The sequence below is a fragment of the Felis catus genome, chromosome B3 (assembly GCF_018350175.1).
Source record: "Felis catus isolate Fca126 chromosome B3, F.catus_Fca126_mat1.0, whole genome shotgun sequence".
Taxonomy (NCBI): domain Eukaryota; kingdom Metazoa; phylum Chordata; class Mammalia; order Carnivora; family Felidae; genus Felis; species Felis catus.
This window is the reverse complement of record NC_058373.1, coordinates 61,054,253-61,081,752: the sequence shown is the minus strand read 5'-3', so window position 1 is coordinate 61,081,752 and position 27,500 is coordinate 61,054,253. Positions and strand designations below refer to the sequence as shown.

The window sequence follows — 27,500 nt, the reverse complement described above, 5'->3', positions numbered from 1 at the left end:
CATCACTGAATCTCATCTCTTTCAGGCTCCTTGAAATCATAGGAAACTCAGACAGACACTAGAGGGCTGGACCAGAGTGGAGCTCAGTTTTGATCTAAGCTAGAAGGGAAAAGTTTGGGGCAGGAGTAATCTAGGACCCAGAAGATATCAGGATAGTTGGAAACCTCATTAGGCAAGGTGGCAGAAGAGCCCAGCCTAGGTCAACTGTGGAGTCTACAGGAACGTGCCCCAGGCTAGAGCCCCCAGACACCATGTGTGCCTTCCACCCTGTTCCTCAGGAGAAACGAGAGAAACATAAACAACAAGGGGTTCCCAAAAGGGGCCTGGAAACCCCCAAAGGCAGCTGTGTGCCAGAGGGGTGTGTGGGGAAGGGGAAGAGGAGGGTGGTGGAGCCAGACCTCAGCCCTCTTGTCTGGCTGCCGGCTCTCCCATCTCCCCACCTCTGGGATATGTAGAGGATGGGCGTGGCAGGAGAAGACAGAAGAAAGGGGCTTGGACAAAGGGAAGGTCTGCACACACAGGTGCAGGCATGCCATGAGAGCGCGCAACCTGTGTGACCCGAAGGGTTGGGACACACACACCCTAGGAGTGGAGGCAGGTGAGTGCAGCTGTGGGCATGTGCAAGCTGTGGGTATCCCGGGGTGGGGGGAGTGGGTGGACTCTGCCCAGGGGTGGGTGAAGTGTCAGTGACCCACGGTGGCATTGGCAAGAAAGGCAAAAGAGGTGGCCAGGCCCCGGACCCAGGGAACCCTTCTCTTCAGATCACTCTCTGGTGGCCCGGGAGGTCCCAAGGAGCCTGAGGAGAAGTCTCTGGGCCTCCTGCCAGCCTCTTGACAAAGCTAGGCCCGACTGGACACTGGCTGCAATTGCCCCCGTTGGCATGGGCTCTGGACACCATGCCCTCCAGGGGGTCCAGCTGGAGTCCTTCGTGATCTCTTAGCTTTCCCTGAGCGCCAGGGCCCTCCCTCCTTTGTTGTACACACTCCTGCCTCCATTGCTACAACAGTTTCCCAGCAAATTAGTCAGCCTCTCCCCACCTATGCTTCAGCACAATCTGCATATGACCTCAGGAAATCATGCAATCCCTTCCTCAAGAACTCAGGTGCCCTATCACTTGGATCCCCATCCCTTCTCTGCCTGGCCCTAGCCTCCTTCCCCTGCTCCTCCTCCCTCTACCCCCCCAGAGTCCAGACCTGGAATCAAACACTGCTTCCACCATAGGCAATCATTAGACCTCACATGCAGAGTGGGCCTCAGCACTACCCTCAGGTTGTGGGAGGAGCACATGTTGTTTTGAGGCCTGCCCTTCTCCCTCCCCACCCCCACTGGCTACAGGTATCATGTGGCTCCTCTACCTCCCTCAGGATTGCCCCTCTTGCAGATGGGGCTCCCAGGACCTCTGGATGCCCATGCCCTGCCCCTCTCAGACCCCAGGCCCTCAGAGCAGCCTTCCTTAGCTACTCCCGGCTTTCAATGTCCTCCTCCAGGTCTAAATTCTACCGTGACAAGGTTAGAATGCCATTTCCTGCTACTAGTCTATAATCACTTTGGGTGTAAAAGTCTTCCCTTGTTAAAATGTATACTTGGTGTCATGGCTGTCGGCATTCTTTGCCCCCCTGAGGCTCTTGAGTCTAGCTGAATCCCAGGGTGAGGGCAGTAGGAGTAAAATGGGGCTTTGGGGAAGCCTGGTGGCTCTTGTGAGTGCGGACACCCCCACAGCCAGGGGGCCTTGACACAGAGCTCTCTCCTCCTTGAGGGCTAAGCCTCTCTCTGGATGGGGTAAGTTGAGGGGAGCACAGGAAGGGGATCTGGGCTCTCCTGCTTTCTTGAAAAGACAAGCATGAGGGGAGCATCTAGCCCACCCAGATGCCTTGATTTCCTATTGAAGCCAGACACTTCCCAGGGCCCCCATAACCTGGAATGCAGGAGGGGCTGGGATGAGGGTGAAGCCAAGGCTGTAAGAAAACACTGCACAAACAGTGCTGGTGAGTCAAACCACATCCATGGGGCTACACTGCAGAGTTGGTGCCATGTGGCCTCCACCATGAACCCCAGAACCCAGTTTGGGATCCATGTGCTGAGCAGGGGCACGGAGACTAGGCTGGCAGAAGGGGCTCTCCTTCTTCTTCACCCCTAATAGCTCGTAAACTCATGCAGAAGCAAGAAGTGCCTGGTGTGGGAAAAGCTGCTGGTCCCACAAATGGGTGTTAGGGAGTGGGGAGTGGGGAGGAGAGAGTGAGGCAAACAGTTTTCTCAGACCCAGGAACCCTACAGGGGCTGGTAGTGCCAAGGTTACAGCTAGGAGGGGGGCCTGGAAAAATGATATCAACCCCAAAGTCTGAAATACAACCTGAGTGTAGCAGACACCCTGCCCCCACCCCCCACACAAACACCTCTGATGTTTCTCCAGCCAGGGCAGGACTCCTTCCAGGCCCCATATGCAGAGAAGGAGGGAAGACCGGATACTCACCCATATCAGCCTGCCGGACATTTTTCATCCGGATGACCTTCACTGTCAGCAGGTGGCATGGAGAGACCCCACCCTGTGGGTTGAGAGGACAGTGAACTCATTCTTCAGATGATGACAACTGATAGAGCAGCTCAAGCTGGACAGAGGCTCCCACTGCTCAGACCCAAGATGCCTCCTCACAGTCAGTCCACATTTCTGGGCTCTTGAGGACACTGCTGGTCCCCAAGACTGCTGAGGTGAGGGGCTTACTTCTCACCTCACTAGGAGCCAGCACACCTTGGAAAGGGATGGCTTCATGCCTGTTCTGTTCATGTTTCTCCTGTTTGAATCTCACGATTTGAAGCCCCTTCCCTGAGAGTTTTAACCAGGCTTAGAGGAATCTGTTTACCATCCACTCCCAGCCTGTGCCCATGGAAGATGCATGGAACTCCTCCATCTGACCAAGTGACCCTATTTAAAGAGACCTCTGAAGAACTTATCAAACTCAACGCCCAAAAAACAAATAATCCAGTGAAGAAATGGGCAAAAGACATGAATAGACACTTCTCCAAAGACGACATCCAGAAGGCCAACTGACACATGAAAAAAATGCTCAACATCACTCATCATCAGGGAAATACAAATCAGAACCACAATGAGACACCACCTCACACCTGTTAGAATGACTAACATTAACAACTCAGGCAACAACAGATGTTGGCGAGGATGCGGAGAAAGAGGATCTCTTTTGCATCGTTGGTGGGAATGCAAACTGGTGCAGCCACTCTGGAAAACAGTATGGAGGTTCCTCAAAAAGCTAAAAATAGAACTACCCTACGACCCAGCAATTGCACTACTAGGCATTTATCCATGGGATACAGGTGTGCTGTTTCGAAGGGACACATGCACCCCCATGTTGATAGCAGCACTACTGACAGTAGCCCAAGTATGGAAAGAGCCCAAATGTCCATCGATAGATGAATGGATAAAGAAGATGTGGTATATATATATACAATGGAGTATTACTCAGCAATCAAAAAGAATGAAATCTTGCCATTTGCAACTACATGGATGGAACTGGAGGGTATTATGCTAAGTGAAATTAGTCAGAGAAAGACAAAAATCATATGAATTCACTCATATGAGGACTTTAAGAGACAAAACAGATGAACATAAGGGAGGGGAAGCAAAAATATAAAAACAGGGAGGGGGACAAAACGTAAGAGACTCTTAAATATGGAGAACAAACAGAAGGTTACTGGATGGGGTGTGGGAGGGGGGATGGGCTAAATGGGTAAGGGGCATTATGGAATCTACTCCTGAAATCATTGTTGCACTATATGCTAACTAACTTGGATGTAAATTAAGAAATAAATTAAAAAAAAAAAGAGGCCTGTGAGTTAGGACCTTTCACACTCCACATAGTTTGCCCTGTTGCCAAAATCATATTACACCTTTTTAAGAATATGCAATTCTTCTCTATTTAAAATATTGTTGGGGTTTTGGGAAAAACATAAAAGTATGAAGAAAAAGAAAAGGGTCTCCAGCATACCACCACTCAGAGAGATCACTATTTTCACTTTTTTTTTAAATGTTATAATCACTTATATTTTCAACTCAGACTGTATAAAGATAGTTTATCTGCCTTGGTTATATTATCAGAGATAATAATATTGCAATGACTAACATCTACTGAATATTTACTATTCGTCACTTTTCTTACATTTTTAAAAACAATTTTAATCTTTATTTATTTTTGAGAGAGAGAGAGAGAGCACAAGCAGGGGAGGAACAGGAAGAGAAGGAGACACAGAATCGGAAGCAGGCTCTAGGCTCCGAGCTGTCAGCACAGAGTCGGACACAGGGCTCAAACCCACAAACCGTGAGATCATGACCTGAGCCGAAGTCAGATGCTTAACACATTGAGCCACCCAGGCACCCCTTCCTTACATTTTAAAACCTTCATTAAGACCTTGAGGTCCTGCTATCTTGCTATGATTGAGGTATTGCTATCTTTTTAAATTGAGATACAATTGAGATATACCGTATTAGTTTTAAGTATATAGCAAGATGAGTTGATATACATATATACTGCAGTATGATTACCACAACGAGTTTGGTTAACATCCATCACCACACATAGTTACAATTATTTTTTTTTTTCTCGTCAGGGGAACTGTCCGTGTTTTGATGTCTGTCCTTCCAGCCTCTTCTGGGGCTTATTCTAAACAGCAACAATAGAACGAAGCCTGGGAAGGCTGCTACTTAGAACCCGAGATAGATGTGTAAGTCAGGCTTCGGGTCCCTTCCTCCTCAGTTCCCAGCAGCTGCCTCTGAATCAGAACAAAAGCCAAACTGACAGTCCTATACAGGTCTGAGGAATCCTTTTGTGAGATTAACTCCGAAATATTGGAAATCCTCACAGCCCATAACTTGATCTAACAAGATTCTGTTTTGAGCTGGGTGGCTCGAGGCAAAGGCCACATACACCACTTCTCTCCTGGCTTTGGAAATATGGCTATGGCTGTTGGCCATACCCAGTCTGGGCATGATGGGCTCCTCATTTCTCACTCCCCAGCTGGCTCAGCAGGTGTCCTGGTATGATCTTGTGAGGAAGCAGGAGTCAGTTTTCACCCAGGAGAGCAGTTCTGGCAAAGCCTGTTCCCAGTGGCCCACTTTCTCAGATGGCAACCAGAGTTCAAATGTGGGCCACCAGAGGCCTCGGCTCAGGCAAGGGTCAGTCCTCAGGGACATTCCCTAGTATTGAAGGACTCTCGATCATCACAGCCCTTCTTCTGCCTCCAGGAGGGCTGCCCATAGCCCTGCCTGACCCCCCTTCTGTCTTGTCTGGAAGGGAATGAGCACTCACAGCTTCCCGCAGCACCTCACTCGAGGTCGCCCTGCCTCCCAGGGAAAGTCCTCCGCTATCTAACCCTGATGCCTTCCGGTGAGGTTGACCATCTCTTCGCATTCTAACTCAGCAAGGCTAACAACACCAGCTACTATCCCTTGACTGTGTGCCACATGCTAAGCGTTGTGTGTGTAATCTCTATGTTTCATATTGCTCAATCTTTCCACCACCCCTCGAAGCAGTTATTATTAGCCTCGCTTTACAGATGGCGAATCTGAGACTAAGTCCTTTGATGGTGGGCACTCAGCTAGAATCAAAGGAGCCCGAGTTTGAATCCAGTTCTAATTCTTAAGCCTGTTGCTCATAATCATGATCATGCTGTCATCTTACTTGAAAGCAGCACTTGGGACACCTGGGTGGCTCAGTTGATTAAGCGTCTGACTTTGGCTCAGGTCATGATCTTGCGGTTCATGGGTTCGAGCCCCACATCGGGCTCTGCGCTGACAGCTCAGAACCTGGAACCTGCTTCAGATTCTGTGTCTCCCTCACTCTCTGCTCTCCCCTGCTTACACTCTGACACTCTCTCTCAAAAATAAACATAAAAATTTTTTTTAAAAAGGAAAACAATCATTAACGTTCAACGCAGAGACACGTGCTGCTTGGCCCTCACCTCCTCCTCCTTCATCTTTTCCTCTTAGAACCTCTTTTCCTAGCAGCTTCTTCTTTTCACTCTGAATTCCCTCAAGGCCCTCCAATAATCCCCAAACTCTGGTAGTCCTTCTACCAGTAATGCTTTTATTGGCTACATTTCTGCCAATATGTTTCATGATCTCTTTCTTTTTTATTTTTTTAAAGTTCATTTATTTTGAGAGAGAGAGAGAGAGAGAGAGAGAGAGAGCGAGCACAGGTGGGGGAGGGGCAGAGAGAGAGAGAGAGAGAGAGAGAGAGAGAGACAGAGAATCCCAAGCAGGCTCTACGCTGTCAGCACAGAGCCTGATGTGAAGCTCAAACTCACAAACCATGAGATCATGACCTGAGCTGAAACCAAGAGTCAGATGCTTAACTGAGCCACCCAGGCGCCCCTCTCTCTTTTTTTAAAGAGCCAGTATACACTGAAGTGTAAGGGTTCTTGGAGGAGTTCTGCTTCCCAGTAGCCTAGAGGGCTCCTTCGTGGTCTACCTTGAGTCTCAAATCACAACTTCTAGCTCAAGAATTTGCAGGAGAGACTCAATTCCAAAGGGCTCTACAAACTACTCTGACATCTTTGCCAGCAGAGAGGCAGCACCTGGCAGGGAGTTTGGGAGGTGGCCCAGAGGGGCCATGCTGAGAGGTAGGCAGTGGGAACATGGGATTCAGGTCTTGGGCCCAGATGATTCCAAGAACTAGGTCTGAGAAAAATGACCTTCTTGGATAAAAATGAATGTAAATATTTTGCTCCTGGTATAACCAGCTGAACTGGAGTGGTGCTAGAGATAAGCAAAACTTCATGGCCCCAGAGATAATTGATCCAATTACCAAGATCCAAGAGAACAAAGCACAAAGCAGATGGGAGCCAGAAACCGGCAACATTATGGCAAGTTCATGGGGCAGGTTATAGTGTGGTAAGGGTAACCACTTTAGGGACTTGGATAAGCCTGTCCCTCGGACAAGATACCTTGGCTGGTTATCACGATGAAATCATAGCCACGGCCAGAAACCATACCAGCTGGACCGCAGCCCTGCAGCAGGGATGGACATCAATCCTTCGGTTCACGGGGCCATTGGGGGGTCCTGGGTAAGGAGCAGGGAGTACTCAGGGGGTTGGAGCTCAAGGCAGAAACTACTTGGCAAACAGTGCAGAAGTGTATTCGGACGCGTTAATAACCTACAGGGAGGGCGAGCCTGCTAGTTTTCAGGGAAGCCATGTGGGAGAAAGGGCTCTATTACTCAGGCTGTGGTCACACACACGACTCCAGCTCCAGCCTCCTCCCTGGCCTTGGTTCCTGGGGCTGATCCCTTCAGGACCCTACTTCCCCCTTGAGACCTACATAGGACAGGGGGATCTCCTGTGGAAAAGATGTTGTCCTCAGGACTGGCTATTATGCAATTCAATAGTACCCCTTCCCACGCCCATCTTTATAGGTATGACCTTGGCGGAAGTTGGGGAGCACAACTCACCACCCTCCTCCAGCATGCCAGGCCCTGAGCCTGTGCTGGCTACATCGCATCTGCTCTCAATTAGCCCTCCAGCCACACTGTGGGGAAGGTGCTGCCATCCCCACTTTGTAGGGGACAAGACTAGGTTTAGAGACACTGCATCTCACACAGGGACACACAGCCCAGAAACGGCAGGGCCGGGACTCAGGTGCAGATCCACCTGACCACAGGGCAGCACACTTTCCATCCACCCGGAGGCTGGCTCTCACCGAGAATTAACCAAAATGGCTCAAAGCTTGCTCCAGGTCACACACTGGACTACTTAATAGCAGAGGCAGGAGTAGGCCCTTGGCTCTCAATTCAGGGCTTACCCTACACCCCAGGTCTAGCTGTCACCACAAATTAGTCAGAAGAGTGGTTACAGATGGGATCCCAAGGACAGGCTCCCAGGTGGGGGTGGGAGTTGGGGAGAGGGTCTGACAACCCTGTTTCAGAGGTGGTGGGTGTGATACCCTACCCCGGGCCAGGCACACCCTAACTAAACCAGCCCATGAGGTCTGGGGTGCGGGAGAGGGGAAGACAGCGCGCAGGGAGCCTGTGGGCCATCTGTCCCCAGGGCTTCTCAGGACAGGCGTGGCTGATGGTGCCGCCTCCTCCTCCCCAGTGAGCTGGGTGTAGCCTGTTCCTTACAACACCTGTATCAGAGCCCCGAACATCTTGGTGATCCCTCCCCGGATGCGTGGGCCCTCCCTAAGATGACACCATTGGGATGGGGACTTTATGGGACCTCAGAACATTTCCCAGCTAATCTGAGCAACATCCCAGACCAGGGGGTTCCCGGGAGGAGCTACCATGCTGTTTTCCCTTTTAATCACACAGGCTAGGTGACAGGTCCAGCTCTGAGCCTTGCACCCTCTGGGACCTGAGAGGGACAGGCGCAGTCCTCAGCTGCTTCACTCGCCCTGTCCCTTCTGTGGAAGCTCTCCCCCAGCCCAGGTTCCACAGGCTCAACCAGACTGGGGAGGCAGGAACATGCGCTGACCAGAGGCTCTTCCAGCTCCTTGAGGTGCTGTGGGGGGAAAGTGGCACATCCCAGGAGGTGATGTCTATCCTGGCCAGGGCAGCAGGGCACCAGGCACCATGGAGCTCAGAGCTCCCCTCCGTGGGTTCATTGGAGGCTGAGTAGGGTCTCCATCTCCCACCCCAAAAGGACAAGATACTTTCAGGGCATCACTTGCCTCATTCAGTGATTCAGTGTGAGCTGGGGGAGGGAACCCTGAGGAGGGGAATGAGGAAGAAATTGCTACTGAAAGTCCTGGCCATGGCATGCCTATGGAAAACTGGAAGCTTGAGGTAAATGGGAAAGCTGAGGTGGAGCTGGTCTGGAGCCCTGGCAACCCGTTGCTTGAACCCAGGGTCTCTCTACGAGGCTATGAGGAATCGGATGGACCCAGGAGTCTTGACCACAGACCCAGCTGGGCTTCGCGGCTAATGTGACAGGTTGGCAATGCCACGGATCCTCATGGGATACTGTAACACACACTCACAAGGCACAGCAATTTAGAATGACCGTAGGGTAAATGTCCACTCACAGCTAGGACAGGCCAGTGTAGATCCACCCCCCTGGCAGTGCTGAGCACCATCTATCCAGGTGCTGTCTTGGCCCCAGATGGCTCTGGGCCACACCACAGCACAGTGTCGAGCCTGTGGGTAACCCCAGCTGGGCCATCCCCCCAGGAGTTCCAGCTGGGCCAGACCATGTCCCCAGGTGCTAGGTAGGGCTGCTGAGCCTAGGTGCTCCATGTCTCCGGAGTCTACAATGCTCCCAGCCCTCCCTGTGCCTGTCTCCTGCCCTCAGCCTCTGCCCCACCTACCCAGCACTGCTCCCTCACCTCCAAGGCGCAGGGGGATGAAGGCTTGCCATCTTCTGCCTGGTATAGGTCTGGTAGGTAGTGGGAGAGCCAGGCGGGCATCTGCCTCTGGAGCATCGTGTCAGCTCTCCAGCTGGGTGGCAAGATTGGGAATTTATATTCTGACTCAGAGCTCCGCCTTCTGGACACCTCTCTGCTGTGGCTGGGATTGCATGGGGAGGGGTTAGGGCGGGTAGGCAGATGGGGAACAGGGGGTCTAGATGTGTTTACATCAAGGGACCCTGAAGAGTGCAGATCTTGGAAATGCAGGAACCAGCAGGGAACTCTGGCCCTTGGGGTCAGCAGTCTGCCACCCCCAGAAACATACCACCTGGCTGTCCAAGGAAACAGGGTGGCAAGAAGAGGATCCTGGACCCTGACAACTTTAGGATTAGCACAGCCATGATCTGGGAAGGCCCTCTTTCTTCAGCTTATCAAGGTCATGGCTCAGAGATGCCCTTCTGGGCATCTGAGGAGATGGGGGGAAGGTGCCCTCCCTCCTAACTCCACTGAGTCCCCCAGCTTGGTGCCCAGGAGCTGTGAGCAGGGACTCCAGGGAGGCAGAGACCATGGTCAGGGCTCCCAATGTTAGGAGGAGAAAAAAAAATAATTGCCTCAATCCTTGGTGAGGAAAGGGTCAAGTACAGGTGTCCCCAGCTCTCCCTCCTGGGAAGCCAGGTGCAGAGAGGGTGTGCCCAGACTGTCTCAGGACAGCTTAGAGGATGCTCCCGCCCCACCCACCTGATCCCTATCTCTGGCCTAGTGGTAGGCTCATTCAGGGGCCCAGTGAGGTGACTTCGCCTGCTCGGTTGCCCAGCTGGGTACACTGGGAGTTTCCTGCCTGCGCTGTTGCCTGAGGCCCCACAACCGGCTTTTCTGGCCCACATATTAAAGTGATTTTGTGAAATTGAGGGTGAGATCTGAACACAGGGCTGACCAGGCCCAAATGCAGGGATGAAACTTGGTTGGTGGTATCTGTGGGACCTCTTTCTATGCCAGGTAGAGGTGAGGTGACTCCCCCAAGGACCCAGCAAGGATGAATTTCTCACCTTCCCTCTTTCAAGATGCCTTCAGTGCCTGTCCCTTCCTTCCCATCCCATCAGTGGCTTCTGTCTCTCAGCCTCCTCTGCCTCTCAGGGATTCATGCCCCCTACACCTGGCTGGCCAGTGAGTTTTGTAACCATCCCTTCAAATGGCCATTCTGCTCCAATGCATCCAATGCTTATCCATTCTTTGTCAACGAATTCTGGATCCCAATACCTTCCACAAAGCAAACAAAGCCCAGAAACAATCCTATGTATATATGGAATTTTGGTGTATGATAAAGGAAGTCTTGCAGATAGGGATGAAAGGATGGACTATTTGTTATTGGAAAACCTAGCTTGCCCTGGAATAAAATCACTAGATCCCAACTTTATAACTGTACAAAAACCAAATTCCAGCCTAATTAAAAATCTAACCATTAAAATAAAACCATAGAAAAGTTCAAATAAGGTATTAGACAACATTAATATAATATTGGGATGAAGAGAATCTTCCTAAATAAGGTACAAAGCCTAGAAGCCAATAAAGACGTATGATCAGATTTGAATATATAGAAACAAAATTTCAGTAAACAAAATTTTGCTTCAGTAAAGCAAAAACGTCACAAGAAAAGCACTACCTCTAAAGTATATCCCCAATATTTTCCTCTTAATAAATATCCATGGATAATGAACTCACCATTAAAAAATAATGGTAAAGAAGAGAGTCTTGGCCTGCCAGATGCTAAGATAAAGTACAAAGCCACACTTAGACAAACAGTATGTCACTGGCACAAGAACCAGACCAATGGGACAAAGATAGAGGGATCAGAGACATGTCCTGATATGTAATGGAACTTAATGATAAAATTGGCACCACAACTTAAGAGGAAAAGAAAAGCTTTTTAACAGATGACATGGACCTGAGTGGCTCGCTAAGTAGAACAAATTAAACAACATCCCCATTATTGCCATATTTAAAAAATAGGCTGTAAATGGGATCAACACATGAAATGGAAAACCATAAGGCTAGTTGAAGACAATGTGGGAGAATCTATTTATGGGGGTAAGAAGGATTTCTTAAACATTTGGAAACCAGGAACCATAAGGCAAAAAATTTCTAAATCTCTACATGAGGATTAAGGATTTCTGTCAACTAAGAACATGCAGAAAAAGTTAAAAGACAGTTGACAGAATGACAGAAGATATTTGCAATGCATCTGCAAATCACCAAAGGATCACTATGTAGCATATACAAAGAATTCTTATGTAATCCACAAAAAAAAGATGGCTGTGCCAACATAAAAATAGACCAAAGATTTGAACCTGCAGTTTATATAGGAAGGCAATCCCACAAAGCTAACAGGCGTTTGAGGAGATGCTCAAAATCATCCGTAGTCAGGGAAATGCAGATTAAAACACCAGTGAGATTTCAGTGCAGCTATTAAATTGGAAAACACCAAGAAAGTTGAATAATGGTTGCCTTTCTGAGGAGAGAATGGAGAAGGGTATGTAGGTACAGGGAAATAAGAACCAATCATGAGGGCAAGTATGGGGCTCACGGGACCAAGGAGGATACACTCCACATCCTCAGAGGAAATTTTTTCTCTCCAGCTTTTCCCCAGCTTCGCTGCCATTGCTCTGGTGAAAGCCTTTGCCTTTACTCATTGCAACAACTGCATTAGCCTACCTGGTCTCCCTGCTTCCTCTCTTGCCTTCCTATAAGCCATTCTCTACAGAAGGGCACAAGTGGTCTCCTAAAAACACCAGCTAGATGATGTTGCAACCCGGAGTAAAACCCTCCCAGCTTCTGGTTGCTCTCATTTCTTGCCATGCCCTGGAAGGACCCGTGTGGTCTGGCTGCTCACATCTGTTCCATTCCTCCCCTCACACGTGAGTTCCAGCTCTACTGGCCCTCCACACCCGGAACATGGCAAGCTCTTTCCCACATCAGGGATTCTGCACTTGCTGTTCCCTCCTCATGTCTTTGACACTGACTCTGTGTGTTACTGCTCTTTTTCATGGTCATGGATCTGCTCAAATGTCCTTTTTCTGCAGCTCTTGCCTGACCACCCTCCGTAACATGTATGCCTCTCGCCCACCTGTGTGTTTCTGAGTCACTCTGCTTATTTGATTTGATTTAAGGTATCATATCTTGGATTATCTTGTTCAATTATTCTTTCTGCCTCTTTCCTTTAAGGGTAGAGACATTGCTTGTCTTGTTCATCATCTGGAAACACCTAAGCCCACCAATCAAGGAATGGTTTGATTACTAGGGCACATTCACACACTGGAATATTACGCAGATGTCAACAGAAATGAAGTGGCTCACATTTGCTGAATGTATAAAAAGTGACAAAGTCTTTTCTACCTATGAAGTAGATATTATTATTATTATCTCATTAAAAAAAGAATTGAGGTGCGCCTGGGTGGCTCAGTCAGTTGGGTGACTGACTATGGCTCAGGTCATGATCTTGTGGTTGGTGAGTTTGAGCCCCATGTCAGACTCTGCGCTGATAGCTCAGAGCCTGGAGCCCGTTTTGGATTCTGTGTGTGTGTCTCTCTCTGCCCCTCCCCTGCTCACATTCTGTCTTTCTTTCCTACAAAAATAAATAAACGTTAAAGAAAAAAAAGAATTGAAACACGGAGAGGATGAGTAAGTTGCTTGGGGTCACCATGATAAGTGACAGGGCTGGGATGCAAGTCAGTCTGAGTCCAGAATTTCTGGCTCTAACAATATACACGTTGGGAGATGTGTCTTAATATGTTGAGATGTGTCAGGACTTCTGGCCAACAGGCTAGACGTGGGTCCACTTCATGATGAGGAGATACAAAATGACACAAAATAAGCATAAACAAAACAAGAAATAGGGGCACCTGGGTGGCTCAGTTGTTTAAGCCTCTGACTTCAGCTCAGGTCAGGATCTCAAGATTCATGGGTTTAAGCCCCACATCAGGCTATCTGCTGCCAGCACAGAGCCTGCTTCAGATCCTCTGTCTCCCTCTCTCTGCCCCTCCCCTGTTCTCTATCTCTCTCACAAAAATAAACAAACATATAAAAATATATACATATTTTTAAAAACATTATAAGAAAGAACCTTCATCCCAATGTAGATAATACTTATATCCTTAGTTCTGTCAGTAGGTCTGGCTCACAAGTATTTTCTGTTCTTCTTCTTGGTAGCAAAATGTGAAGGTCCAGCTGAGTGCTTTGCATCCTCAAATTACTTTCATCCACAGCTCCACATTTCTCAATCTTGGGAAGGTCCTGCTACTAAAAGTTGTGGCCTCTTGTTTCAACTAGATGACAGGTGTTATTTTCCAGCTCCTGACTCTCTCTCACATAACAAAACTGGCTGGAGCCTTTCCTACACTGCATTTACTTTTTGTCACTGGTTTACCTCTGTGAGGATAACACTGACATTGCCTCAAACCTGACTGAACATGGTATAGTTGGTTAAGGGTCTGGGCTTTAAAGTGTCACAACTGCATTTGAACACTGCTTCTACCACATATTAGCTGCATGGACCTGGGTAAATTTATCCTTATAAACTTGAATTTCTCCATCTGTAAAATGGAAAGCATAATGATTTCTACCTCGTGGGGTGGTTATGGAGACTGACTGGGATGAAGGTCTTAGCATGTGGCTGACCCTCAGTTAGCGATGGTTTTGCCACAAGAGGTGTGATACACAGCAATATCAGAGACACCAAGACATCATCCCTGCCCAAGGAGCTACAAACTAATTGGGTGAGACAGGAAGATCACAAAAGTGGTCTCAGGATGATCCTATCATGTATGAGGAACAGAGGTGTGAAGATACGCTGCTCTGAGAGCATGACCACCCAGGGCTGGGAAGGTCAGAAGAGGCTGCGTGGCATAGGAAGGACTTGCACTTGCCTTTGGAGGAAGGGTAGGGACCTGATGAATAAAGCAGGAGAGGGCATCTGTGTCAGGAGAGACAGCATGAGCAAGGCTATGAAGACTCAGAAAGGAGATGAAAGGAGGTGAAAGTAAGTCCTGGATATCAAGTACAAGAATCACGATTGTTTGTTGGCAGTGGTAACTCATGGAAAGTTTCTGAGCAGAGGGTATTTAAGAAATATAGCAAATCCTGCTCCTATGGGTAGGACAGGTGACCATCAGGACCGTGTGGTTTGGGTGAGTTGGAAGGCAGGTGTGCCTCTTTGATCAGCCTAGTGTGGCCCCTCAGGGCAAGCCATGGTCTACAAAAGGCCCCTGATAAATACCTCTCCCTCTTCACCTGTGAGAAACGCTGCTGGGTCTCACCCTACCCAAATGCCCTATGGGCTCCAGTGCCATGCAGACTGCCTCAGATTTTCTAGCTGTTACTCTGGACCTAAGAGGATAGGACTTGGGAAAGAAAAAGACCTGCTTGTCTATGGAGGAGGGGGAGGAATCCAGAGCAGGCTCGTAAGTCTTCTCTTCCTCTCCCTGCACACTTCCCTGTCGCCTTGCTATCCCACAAGCCTCTTCTGCCAAGCCTAGGAAAACCCACAGGGCAGATGTGTGGGGTGGGGAGACCCTGGCTTCTCCCACAGAGGGATGACAAGTGGCCCTCACTTTTCTTGGTCCCAAGATGGCTGATCAAGCATCCCCCAAACTCTGCCAAGTCTCTTGACATCATCTCCTCCACCAGGGCACGGTGGTGGCAGGGGGAACCCTAGACTCCACAGGGAGAGGATTAGGGGAAGGTTCAACCAAATTCAGCTATGAAGTAATGTGTCAGGGTGAGCTTGGACTGGTGCTGTTGTTTTATAATTTTTTTATTAAAAATTTTTTAATATTTATATCTTTTTGAGAGAGAGAGGTTGAGAGAGAGAGAGGTTGAGGGAGAGAAAAAGAGAGAGAGAGAGAGCACAAGCAAGGGAGAGGCAGAGAGAGAGGGAGACAGAGCCTGAAGCAGGCTCCAGGCTCTGAGCTGTCAGCACAGAGCCTGACACGGGGCTCAAACTCACCAACCGTGAGATCATGACCTGAGCCAGAGTCAGACGCTTAACTGACTGAGCCACCCAGGCACCCCTGGTGCCATTGTTTTAAGTACTGTATCCGATGGTTCGAGTCTATCCCATTCACTGGTGCTGTCTTTGGACTGAATTTGGTTACAGCCAAGTTCTAGCAGAGGAACATAATTCCCCACAGATTCCATCTGGGTCAAGCCCCTGAACCAAGGTTCTGCAGTCACTTCCCGAGAGCCGCTCCCCACCACGTCTCAGGGCAGAGGACAAGGGGATGGGCGGTGTTGGCCTGCGAGGGTCTGTGAGCAAGAGGTGTCCTCATACTAATTCCTGGGTTTGACAGGTCCCAGCAGAGCTGAGGAATGCCTTCACTCCCTACTGATTTCAAGGTCAGTGTTCAGGCATGCGCTGTGGGGTGGCGGACAGAGCCCTAGACTGGAAACCAGGAGCTGTGGGCTCCAGTTCCAGCTCTGCAGGATGATACAAAACAAATGGATGCCTCTCTCCGGGCCTCACTTTCCTCTTCTGTAAAACAGGAGGTTGGACTAAGTGAGTCTGGAATCCTAGGAGTGGGGCCTGGAGTCTGTATCTTTTCATTATCTCCAGTGAGTCTGAGACATAGCTACGGCAAGACCACAGAACCAGGGAGCCTCAGCATCCCTTCTGGCTGCTGCCTTCAGGGGTCTGGCCTGCCGTGCTGCCTACTGAGGCTTCACCATGCTTGGGCACCAGTTCACACTGAGAATAAATGGGGAATTCTCAGGGTCCTTCTGAATAAGCTATGATAGACCCCAAACTGTAAACATAGTGTGTTTGATGCCAGAAATGAGGAACAACCAAGGATATGGTCAGAGAAGTGCTGAAAGTGACTAAAAATAGACTGATCTTTGGTGAGGGGGATGGGAGACATGAGGAGGACGCTGGGGGTGAGTGAACACAGAGCCTGTGGCCTGTTCTCAGCAGGATCCAGGGCTGGTGACTCCTCTTACCACCCCTTCCCCCAGTTGCAAGTGTGAGGAGTGTGGGGTGTGCCTTTGGGAGGGGATGCACATGTGCTCTCTCTTGCGGGGAGACCCTGAGCCCTCACTGGAGAATAAAGTCCTGTCACACCAGCCTGGATTAGTGTCATCCACCCCTGGGGGTCCTGGAATGTGACCCTAAAGACCCATTTCCAGCTGTCCCCACAGCCTCAGCCCTGCTTGCCCTGCCAGACTCAGGGTTCATGTAAGCCTTATAGCTGGTTCAGGCCAAGTACCATGAGAACTAGGATGATTTTGAGGTAGTGATCAGGGTTTGAGTTAAAGAATTTGCACTGAGGAAGTGGAGAGTGGCTGAGCTGGCTCTCTGACACTGCGGTGACTTCCAGGGCACTCCCACCTGGCTTCTTGCCCTCCACTGCCCTGCCCCGCCCTCTTACAAGCCCTGGCTGGTTGGTGGCTAGTGGGCTCCAGGACCTGGGAGAGCAGAGGGGAGCTGCCAGGAGGATGCACTGGGGCAAAGGGCATTCCTGGAGGTGGAGCTGGGGCTGGCCCCTGGGTCTGACTGCTATAATCTAGGCTGCACCTGGGCGAGACTGAAGAAGTGGGTGAGCCAAGCACAGCAGGCAGAAGGGACCCTTGGGTCTGTGAGGAGCAGAGAGGGGTGGGAGCCCTTTCCCTGCCTGGGAGCAGTCTGGAAGAGGCGCTTCTTGCTGTTAGCTGGGTCCTCCAGCTCTGTCCACAGTGGGCCCTGGAGGGGGCTGGGCTTAAGCCTCTCTTGTCCCCAGTGCCTGGGAGCCGGCAGCATTGCAGCCATCTCCTGCCACGGGCAGGTGCCACCTCCCCCCCCCCCCGGGCACATGCGTTTGTAGGGGTCTGGGGAGTGGGAGTAGGGTGTTCCAGTCTTCTTTCTGGTGATGCAGATCCTCAGAGGGAAGGACTCTGGATTCCAAGAGTCCAGACCAGGCCCCTGTTGTACCTGGATTGCCGCCTTCAGCTCCTGTCTGCTATAAACAATAACTAAAGACACACTTAGGGTGACCAACTGACCCAGTTGGCCAAGGAAGGAGAGGTTTCCTGGGACAAGGGACTTTTAGTGCTAAAACCTGGGAAAACTAGGATGATTGGCTAGATTATTTTTAACTTTTCTTGAAAATATTTTTTAAAGCAGACACATACCTGGCATGCCAGACCTGCAGTCTGTAATTATTTGTACCTATGAGTGTTTATAAGCACTCCTAGGCTTTAAAATTATTTGAGAGGAAATAATTTGATTGCATTCTGATTTTATTTTGGAGTATATGAACAAAATCTATAAACAATTTCACATATTCAAGCCAATTCTGAGGTTAAGGGGTGATTGAGTCTGTATATGGGATCCTAGTATATGGACATAATGCCCCCTAGAATTCCTTTCCCCGTCATCTGATAAAATAACACTGGGGATCTTATGGAGCTGTCAATCATGGGGAATCTTCCTCCTTCCTCAGAAGTGCCTGCCTCTACCACCAGTGTGGCCAGTCAGCATCCCCAACTTCTTAGATTCACTGATTGGTTCAGGAACAATTAGATCTCCCCCCCCCCCCTTCTTCTTTTTAGGATTATGGGTGGGTGGGGTCGTGGTGGTGGTAGTGGTGGAGATTAGTGAGATGGAGGGAAAGAGAGCTATTACTCTTTTATCTAGATTATGAACTCTAAGGAAGATGTAAACTTTGAGTTACTGTCACCACATGGAAGGATTCAGTATAAGAAACTAAGCTGACATAGGGGCACCTGGGTAGCTCAGTTGGTTGAGTGTCAGACTCTTGATTTAGGTTCAGGTTATGATCCCAGGGTCATGGGACTGAGCCCTGCATAGGGCTCTGCACTGAGCATGAAGCCTGCTTAAGATTCTCTCTCTCTCCCTCTCCCTCTCCCTGACTTATGCTTTCTTTCTTCTAAAAGTTTTTTTAAAAAATTAAAAAAAAAAACTAAGCTGACATAGAAAAAGCAAAGTTGAGAGATAGGGAGAAAAAGGGAAAGTTCTGAGAATGTGTTCTGGACTACTAAATTCAGCCATGCCTGAAGCCCTCATACACCTTGGACGTACCAATTACACAAGACAATAAAGGCATCCCCACATCCAACCCATCTTATGCTTATTTGAATCCAGCTTCCATTATTCTGCACTTGTGGCTGAAGGAATTCTGGCTAATTCACCTGACCACCACCTCTGTGGCAAGTCTCTATTTGGGACTCTCCATTAGGGAGAGGGGAGGGGAGAACTACCCCAGTGTTGTGTCCTCTTCTGTCTCCTGAACTGATTCCCTTATGCCTTCAAATTAGGAAAACCAAATCTCCTCCAGGACACATTGAGGGTGGGAGGTACACGTATGTGCTTTTGTCTTCAGAGGACAGTTTGGGGGAAAATGGGATGAGAACTCTTCCAAGTTCTTTCTCTCATCTGCCCCAATACCTCCCCTTGTTCCTAGGATCTACAGAGGTCTCTTGTTGGTCTTTGACTCTGCAAGTCAACCCTATAATACATCTACCTCCCACTCACATACCTACTGCCTTTGTGACACCCCAGCATAGGTAAAGCCTTTCCTAGTCATGGGAGGAGTGATGATCGCCTTCACCACTCCATTTCAACACCAGGTAAACTGGGATGGAAAAGAGCATTGGTTACTGTTGCTGCCTAGAGCTGGGGTAGAGGAAGCTCACTCCTTCTCCTGGCTAGGGTTGGAAACAGGCAGCCATCCTCAACCTGTGAGTAAGGCTGAGTTGACGGAAGGGAAAGGCAGGCAGGATGGGGCAGGCCCACGAGGCAATGCATAAGAAGAAGCAGGTGGCAGAAGGACCACAGGAAATGGAAATAGTATCCTAAGCAGGCTGGGATAAGAATTCACAAATGAGCTCAACATTTGACTTTTGGGATGACCTTTTAACCCAAAGACATCCAGCTGCAAGAGGATGGAAGGAGGGAGGAAGAAATTGCTTCCCAGTCCAAATAAAACAGCCTCCCACAAAGTACATCTTCCTAGCTTAGCCTATAATTTCAGTTTCTCCTTTTAAAAAAATATTAAGCAATTTTATGACATGCAAAATGTATAAAGAATAATAAAGTAAACATCTATGAATCCACTACTCAGAGTAAAAAATAAAACAGTGGTAATATAGTCATTTCCCCTCTCCTCAGGGGAGAACCACAACCCTGGATTTCTAGCCATCATTCCAAGGCATTTCTTTATTCTTTTTCTTTAAAAAATTTTTTTTAATGTTTATTTATTTTTGATAGAGAGAGATAAAGAGAGGGTTAGCTGGAGAGAGGTGGACAGGATCCGAAGCAGGCTCTGTGCTGACAGCAGCAAGTCAAAGGTCAGGCTAGAACTCATGAACCATGAGATCATGACCTGAGCCAAAGTTGGACACTCAACCGATTGAGCCACCCAGGCACCCCTCTTTATTTCTTTTCTAAACATGTCTGTATTTCTATTTGGTATCACTTTACATGTTTTAGACTTTATATAAGTGGTATCACATAAAGGATATGCATTCTACAGTAAACTTGGATTTTTCTCCCCCCAACCAGATATTATGTTTACAGGATTTGGCTATATTGGTAAATATAGATCTTGCTCCTTGATTTTTCATGGCTGTAAAGTACACCACAACTTATCTGCATGTTTTGTGTGATGGACATTTAAGTTGTATTTAAGTTTTGCTATTACTGTATTTCATCAATTCTAAGGCATGCGTTTTTCACATTTAAAAATCTCTGGATTAAGAGATACTTATTGAAAACAACAATGGGAAGGTGCATGGGTGGCTCAGTTGGTTAAGCATCTGACTTCAGCTCAGGTCATGATCTCATGGTTGGTGAGTTCGAACCCTGCGTTCGGCTCTGTACTGATGGCTCAGAGCCTGGAGCCTTCTTCGGACTCTGTGTCTCCCTCTCTCTCTCTGCCCCTTCCCTCCTTCACGTTCTCTCTCTCTCTTTCTCTCTCCTTTTCTCTCTCTCTCTCAAAAATAAACATTTGAGAGAGAAAGAGAGAGAAAGACAGACACAGAGACAGAGCATGAGCAGAGTAGGGGTAGAGAGAGACAGGGTCACAGAAGCAGGCTCCAGGCTCTGAGCTGTCAGTACAGAGCCACATGAGGGGCTCAAAGTCATGAGCTGTGAGATCATGACCTGAGCCAAAGTCAAATGCTTAACCGACTGAGCCACCCAGGCTCCCCAACATAAAAAAAAAATCTTTTTAAAAACAACAATGGGTTATACTTTAATTGGCGATATTTTCCCTTAGTGAATGTTATACCTTAAATTCAATGAAGAATAGTGCCAAAAACACTACAGCATTCCTGTATGTGTTGTGTTTCTTTAGTGTATATCCCCCTGGAAGTAGAAATTGCTTAGTTATAAGGTATATTACCACCAATTTTGTGAAAAATTGTTCCCCAGATATTGCCAAATTGTTCCCCAAAGTATTTTTACTGATTTATACTCCCACCACCATGGAAAAGGGTTCCCATTAGTGTATACCCAGGATTATCAACTGACTTTCTGAGTTTTATTAATCCAGTGGGTATGAAATGGTATCTCATTGTGGTTTTAATGTGTATTTCCTGATTATTAGTAATCTTGGGCATCTTTTCAAGATCCTTTACTTTCTCTTACCCATATTCTTGGGACTCTCTATTGATTCCCCTGCCTCAGTCCTCCTTCTCCATAGTCAAACCAACCACCATCAATATTTATCAGGATACAACAGGAATTATCAGAAGCTATAAAATTATTTATGCCCAAGTAATTCTACTCTTGGAAACTCACACTGAGAGAAGAAAATGCTACATGCTTAAAAATGTTAATTGTATCTAAATTTTTAATGGTTAAGAGTTGAAAATCATCCCAAAGTTCAATATTGGTAGATATTTTAATAAATAATGGCATATTCCTATGATTAAATTCTATGCAGTCATTAGAAAGAGAACTATAGGGGCTCCTGGGTGGCTCAGTCAGTTAAGCGTCTGATTTTGGCTTAGGTCATGATCTCACTGTTTGGTTCATAGGTTAGAGGCCTACATCGGGCTCCTCACTGACAGTGCTGAGCCTGCTTGGGATTTTCTCTCTCCTCTCTCTCTCTGACCCTCTCCCACTCATGTGTCCTCTCTCTCAAAATAAATAAATAAACTTAAAAGAAAAAGAAAGATAACTATAAGAAGAGTGTATGTACGTGTCTGTTTGAACTTAGGGCATAATAAGGATGGCTGATTAAAAAATAATCAAAAAATTGTAAATTTTCCTATAAAAATCATAACCACAAGAGAAAATGAGATCCCATGTACAATAGCAATGAAAGTATAATAAGTAAACCTGGGGCAAAATAAATAAGAGATTTACATGTGAAAAAAATGATAGCATTACAAATTAATAGGGGAAAAGATGGATTATTTGATATTATGTTGGAAAATTACTTTCTAAAAAAAAGTAACTATTTTACCATCTGGAGAAAGAATAAACTGGATCCATACCTTACTCTTTACGTTAAAATAAGTTAGTTATTGCCTTATCATCATTAGTTAGGAAACAAGACACAAAACTGAGATGCAATGAAGGAAACAAATTGATAATTCTGACTACATACGTATTAAATTTCTCTGTGTCAAAACAACCATAAATAATAATAAAAGGCTAATTTGTAAAAATATTTGTCAATTTCATGAAGGGGTAATTTTCCAGTAAAGAAAAAGCTCTTTAAAATAAATATTAAAAAGCAAACAATGCAATAGAAAAATTGATAAAAGATACAAACATCATGGTACTTATGCATATTTCAGTACCTCCCCAACTTTGGTAAACGCTGGAATCACCTGGAGATCATTAAACAAATATTGATGCCTGGCTCCCTGATAGCTGATATAATCGATGTGACACGTGAGTTGGACATTGGGATTTTTTTTTTATGAAATTTATTGTCAAATTGGTTTCCATACAATACCCAGTGCTCATCCCAAAAGACATTGAGATTTTTAAAAGCTTCCCTGGTGATTCTAATGTTCAACAAAGTTGGGATCATTGGAATATGCAATAAGCCTATAAAAGATTACCACTAATAATAAGAATGTAAATTAAAAAAACAAAGTGATTCCATTTTTTATTTATCAGATTGGCAGGGGTGAAACGATAAAGCTTCACGTTGGTCAGGGTGTGGGGAAGACTATAAGACTTTGTTGATAGAATGTAAATTGGCATAGACTTTTTGGAGGGCAATTTGGTAATCTTCATTAATATTTAAAACTTGCATGAACTTATATTCTGCAATTCTATTTCTAGGAATTTATTGTACATAAACTCTTACACAAATCCTCAGTGATGTTCAATGTAGCATTATTTCTGTAACTGCTTTTCATTTCTGTTGTTGTTTGTTTATTTAGCCTAACAAGGGCTGTGATTTAGAAGCCATTGATGGATGGAGATAGCAATCATCCCCTCCTTAATATATCCATGGCGTTTGGGCCTCGGACATTGCTGAGTGGAGCTGGGTAGTACTCTCTTCCTTAGGAATCTCATTGCATCCATAAATTTAAGTAGGAGCAAAGAAGTCTCTTGGTGGAAAAAGAATGTTGGGACCCTAACCTCTTTCCACGGGTATTGAAATTATTGAAATGTGTATGATGAACTGAGGGGATCTTCAAGAAAACCATTGAGGCCAGATGGCAAGGAAAGACAATGGGAGTCCCAGAGAGGAAACGCCCATAAAGATGAGAGGAGGTTGGACCAGTGTCTAGGACTCAGTTTTAGGGCTTAGTTTATTGGAATCTAAGGTACAGGAGTAATGTTGAGACTCCTTTGCTCACCTTGCTACGATGGGTCTATTTGTGGGGGAACAGATTCCCTGTGTGTGTGTGGGGGGGGGGGTTGAGAGAACCTTATTACCAGGTGATAGTTGGTAATCTGGTAACTTGGCTGGGGGCGGGGGGGTTCTCTTTATTAATCCTGTCAGGGCAGGTGCATTCCTTAGTCTGGGCAAGTCAGCAGAGATACCTCTGAGGAGAAGTCTAGAGTCAGCAGACAAGTGAGAGGGAAACTGTCTCAGTGACAGGGACACCAGCCTGGGAATTCTGAGCTGCTTGGAGTAGAATCTTGGGGAAATAGTTCTATCTCTCTGCCAAGCTGGCAAAGAGGAGAGAGGAATCATGGTAATTCGGATATTAATGGCATATTTTCTAGGCTTTGAGGTAATACTCATAGCATCAAAAATTGGCAGATATGATCATGCTCGGATGGTGTGATAATTGTAGCCATTTTTTTATCTTTTTTTTTTTCTAACAGCAAAGGAAAACGATTACCATTTGCTGATAGGTAGGAAAGTTCTTACAATACGAGCTCAATATTGCACGTATACATATATGTATATGTAAATAATACTGATTTCTATGTATGTATGTGCATAGAAAAAAGAACTCAAAGGAAATATATCAAGGCTTCAAGAAGTTATCTCTGGATGATGAGATTATCGGGAATGTTTATTTTCTTTATTAAACTTAAAATATTTTCTAATGTCTACACTGAACAAGTGTTACATGCTCTTGGTAGTCAGAAAACCAACTTTTAGAAAAAGTAGAATTATTGTATGTTAGGTAAATAGATAAAATGATAATATGTTAAATAACATGTTACATGTTTAGGAAAAAAAAGAGACAGGGAAAGAAAACTGCTGTATTTCATGCTATGTGCCAGGTCACCATACTAGATATCTGCATATGTTAACTGTAAAAAGTACATAGGTATATTCTTTTATGCATATTCTCTGAGAGCAACAGGAAGCACTGAGTAAGGACAGAGTCAGGCAGGTCTGTTCGGGGGAGGAATTTTTCTTCAAGTGCTCAGAGGCCCTCTCCTCCTCCTCCCACCTCACCATCTGGATCCTCCTCTTTCCCCCAGCCGGGCCATCCACCAAGGGATAAGGCAGAGAGCAAAGCCATGGCTCATGGAAAACTTAACCGAAGCAGATAGTGGAGCCCAGGACAGCAGGGTCCTGAAACTGCTGAATATGGAAACTGACTCAGGGTATGAAAAGAGCTGTCAATTAGAGAAAAGGATTGCATTGATGTGTCACGCCTGATGGTGGAAATGGGCCTTTGTGGGTGGGTAGACTTGACCTCAGTGTAAGTAAGAACTTAGTCATATGGGAAGTATTAAATTTCCATTGCTGGAATTATCCAAGGGGTACTTGCATAGAGGAGATTCCTCTGCTGTGCAGGAAATTGCTCTAGAATCTAGATGGTCTGTTTCACCTTTGAGATTCTGTAACTCTCTATCCAGCCTTGCCCTAGATCCAGGGGACAGTTTGTTAATCCCTGCAGCTACTTGACAAGCCTATGGGAGAGGCCTTCCGACAGTCACGCATATAAGCAACTCCAGTGGTGGGAATTTCACTAGGAAGAGAGAGGAGGGAGGGGCAGGGCCAGCCTGGCCTGGCGGGGGAGATATTAGGGGAAAGTGGACCTTTGGGCCCCCATAGGTCAAGGTCTATGGGTGGCCATCCATTCCACCGTCCTTATACCCAGCCCTGGCACTCACCTTGCAGGGCGACTTTGACAGAAATACAGAACTTTTGTCCTGCACAGCTCTCACCTGCCCACCGACACACCCTCATAAGTAGCAGGTATTAACATAGCACCTGCAATGTACAAGTGGAAGATACCAGAACCAAACCAAACCAGCCATCAAACAAACAACAACAACCACCACAAAGCAAAGAGGCCGCTGACAAAATACAACAGCAACAAAATTTCACAGGCCAGCTAGAGACAACACCAACAGACAAATGTAGAGGAAAGAAGAGTTTTGGAGTCAGAGAGGCTTGAATCTGCATCTTGGCTGTGACACTGACTCGTTGGGTAGCATTAGGCAATTACTTTATCTCTCTGAGACTCATTTTCATGATCTGTAAAGTGACGTTAATAGTACCCATTTCGCAGGATTGTTGTCAAGAAATGCACACGCACGTATGCATACATGGCACGCAGAGTCTGGCATGTCATAAACCTCAACAAATTATAGCTATTGCTATTTTTATTGTTTTTGCTATGAAACAAATAAATTGGGAAGAACCAGCTATAAGTGCACTTGGAAGGCAAAGAACCTACAGATCAGTTGGAGCTGGAGAAGTCAAAGAAAGCTTTGTTCATTGACGGCAATGTGCTTTAAGCACCTATTAGTGCTAGGTGCCATGCTGTAGGTTCTGGGTGTCAAAACAGATGCGGCACCTGCTCTTCCGTGATGTACACTTGCTAGGCAATGAGCAAGAAGTAGAAAGGAATTTATAGTTATAAATTGTGATAAGTCTGATCAAGGAACAGCACAGGGTGCTATAAAAGACACTAGAAGTGGGGTGCCTGAGTAGCTTAGTCGGTTAGGCATCTGACTCTTTTTATTTTTTAATGTTTATTTTTGAGAGAGAGAGAGTCAGAGTGCGAGTGGGAGAGGGGAGAGAGAGGGAGACACAGAATCTGAAGCAGGCTCCAGGCTCTGAGATGTCAGCACAGACCCCGATGCAGGGCTTGGACTCATGAACAGCGAGATCACGACCTGAGCCGAAGTCGGATGCTTAACCAACTGAACCACCCAGGTGCCCCTGTGTCTGACTCTTGATTTCAGCTCAGGTCATGATCTCACGGTTCATGAGTTCGAGCCACACATGAGGGTCTGTGTTGACAATGCAGAGCCTGCTTAGGATTCTCTCTTTCCCTCTTTCTCTACCCCCACTCCAATTGCCCTCTAAGAAACTTAAAAAAAAAAAAAAGACACTAGCAGAGGGTACCTGATTTTGATTGTGGGAAGAATCAGGGATGACCTCTTGGAGGAAGCAGCCTTTTTTTTTTTTTTCTTCACATTTATTCAATTTTGAGACACAGAGAGAGACCGAGAGCACAAGCTAGGGAGGGGCAGAGAGAGAGGGAGACATAGGATCTGAAACAGGCTCCAGGCCCTGAGCTGTCAGCACAGAGCCTGATGCGGGGCTCAAACTCACAAACTGCAAGGTCATGACCTGAGCCAAAGTCAGATGCTTAACTGACTGAGCCACCCAGGCGCCCCACTGGAGGAAACAGTCTTTAAGGTAAACCTAAAGCCAGATCAGAGTTCGTCCCGTGTGGGCTGCAGGCACAGCACGTGCAATGTGCCGAGAGGTGGTAAAAGCTGGCGCATCTAGGAGCTGAACATGTGTGTCTGGAGCATCATAAGTAGGGAGTGATTGGGTGAGAGATGTCTGGGAAGGTGGGCAGTTGGCTGAATCACATGAGGCCTTGAAAGACTTGGTAAGGATTTGGTATTTTATCCTGAGGGATTGGATGCCACTGACGGATGTTAAGCAGAGAAGTGATGTGAAGGAAATCACTGGCTACCGTGTGGGGAATGGAGGGGACAAGCCTAGAGGTGGGAAGGTGAGCTGCGGTGGTTCAGATGGGAAATGGTGCCTTGGGCCAGGGTGAGGGGCAGAGATGGACAGAAGTGGTGAGATGCTAGAGGGATTTCGAGGCAGATCCTACATGGTAGGAAGATGGATTAGATATGAAGGGCGGAGCAGGGGCGTCCAGTGGGCTTCAGTCACCCGGCCAGGAAAGGTGTAACCATAGAGGTGGTCCTGAAGGGCGATCCACCAAGTAGCAGAGTAGAGGGCAGGTGGGGAGAGACTGGAGAACTGAGCCCTGAGCTGGGCCTGAAAGGAAAGGCAGCAGGAGGATGGAAGGGAGAACATTCCAGGAGGGGAAGCTGCAGAATCCAGGAGAAGAGCTGGGAATGACCTTGCCTCATGCCAGGTAGGCGGCACCGGGCGGCACCGAGTCAGTGAGCCCTGCCAGGAGAGAAGGGTGGGCACGGGGCCACAGGGCATGTGACAGGAGCAGGGAAGCAGCAGGGGTGGGGCCCGATTTCGCCAGGCCTCTGGAGCCAGGAGGTATCAGCCTTGATGTCAGAGATAACGAGAGCTGTGTGGGCTCCTAGGCCAGCAGCCAGCCAGCTGGCCAGGCAGTGGCCCATTTCTCAATGCTCCAGGTCTATGCCAGACAAGACATGAATACGTGGCACTAAATTTGTGCTTTTTACTGATAACCTACTCTGATGATAGCGTGGGATATTTATAGAGAAAGTCTCTGGGCTCCCAGGACACCACCTCCTCCTTGGCTTCTTCCA

General features: G+C 47.2%; 1 protein-coding gene and 1 long non-coding RNA gene across 5 annotated transcripts in view; one reads left to right on the top strand and one right to left on the bottom strand.

Moving 5' to 3' along the window:
• Positions 1-3,044, top strand: part of LOC123385973 — a 30,036-nt gene extending 26,992 nt beyond the window's left edge. The window contains exon 3 of the long non-coding RNA XR_006599304.1: positions 2,411-3,044. This is a non-coding gene — a long non-coding RNA (uncharacterized LOC123385973). The remainder of the gene's footprint in view (positions 1-2,410) is intronic.
• PLA2G4E (phospholipase A2 group IVE) overlaps positions 1-27,500 on the bottom strand; it is a 60,637-nt gene that overhangs the window by 29,513 nt on the left and 3,624 nt on the right. For 2 of the 4 annotated variants that reach the window (XM_019832635.3, XM_003987251.5), the window contains exon 2: positions 2,471-2,543. In XM_019832635.3, coding sequence (XP_019688194.2) covers positions 2,471-2,543 — 73 coding nt within the window. Of the gene's footprint in view, positions 1-2,470; positions 2,544-9,328; positions 9,459-27,500 lie in introns of those variants that run through there. The other 2 variants (XM_019832634.2, XM_045059494.1) reach the window with 2 other exon arrangements.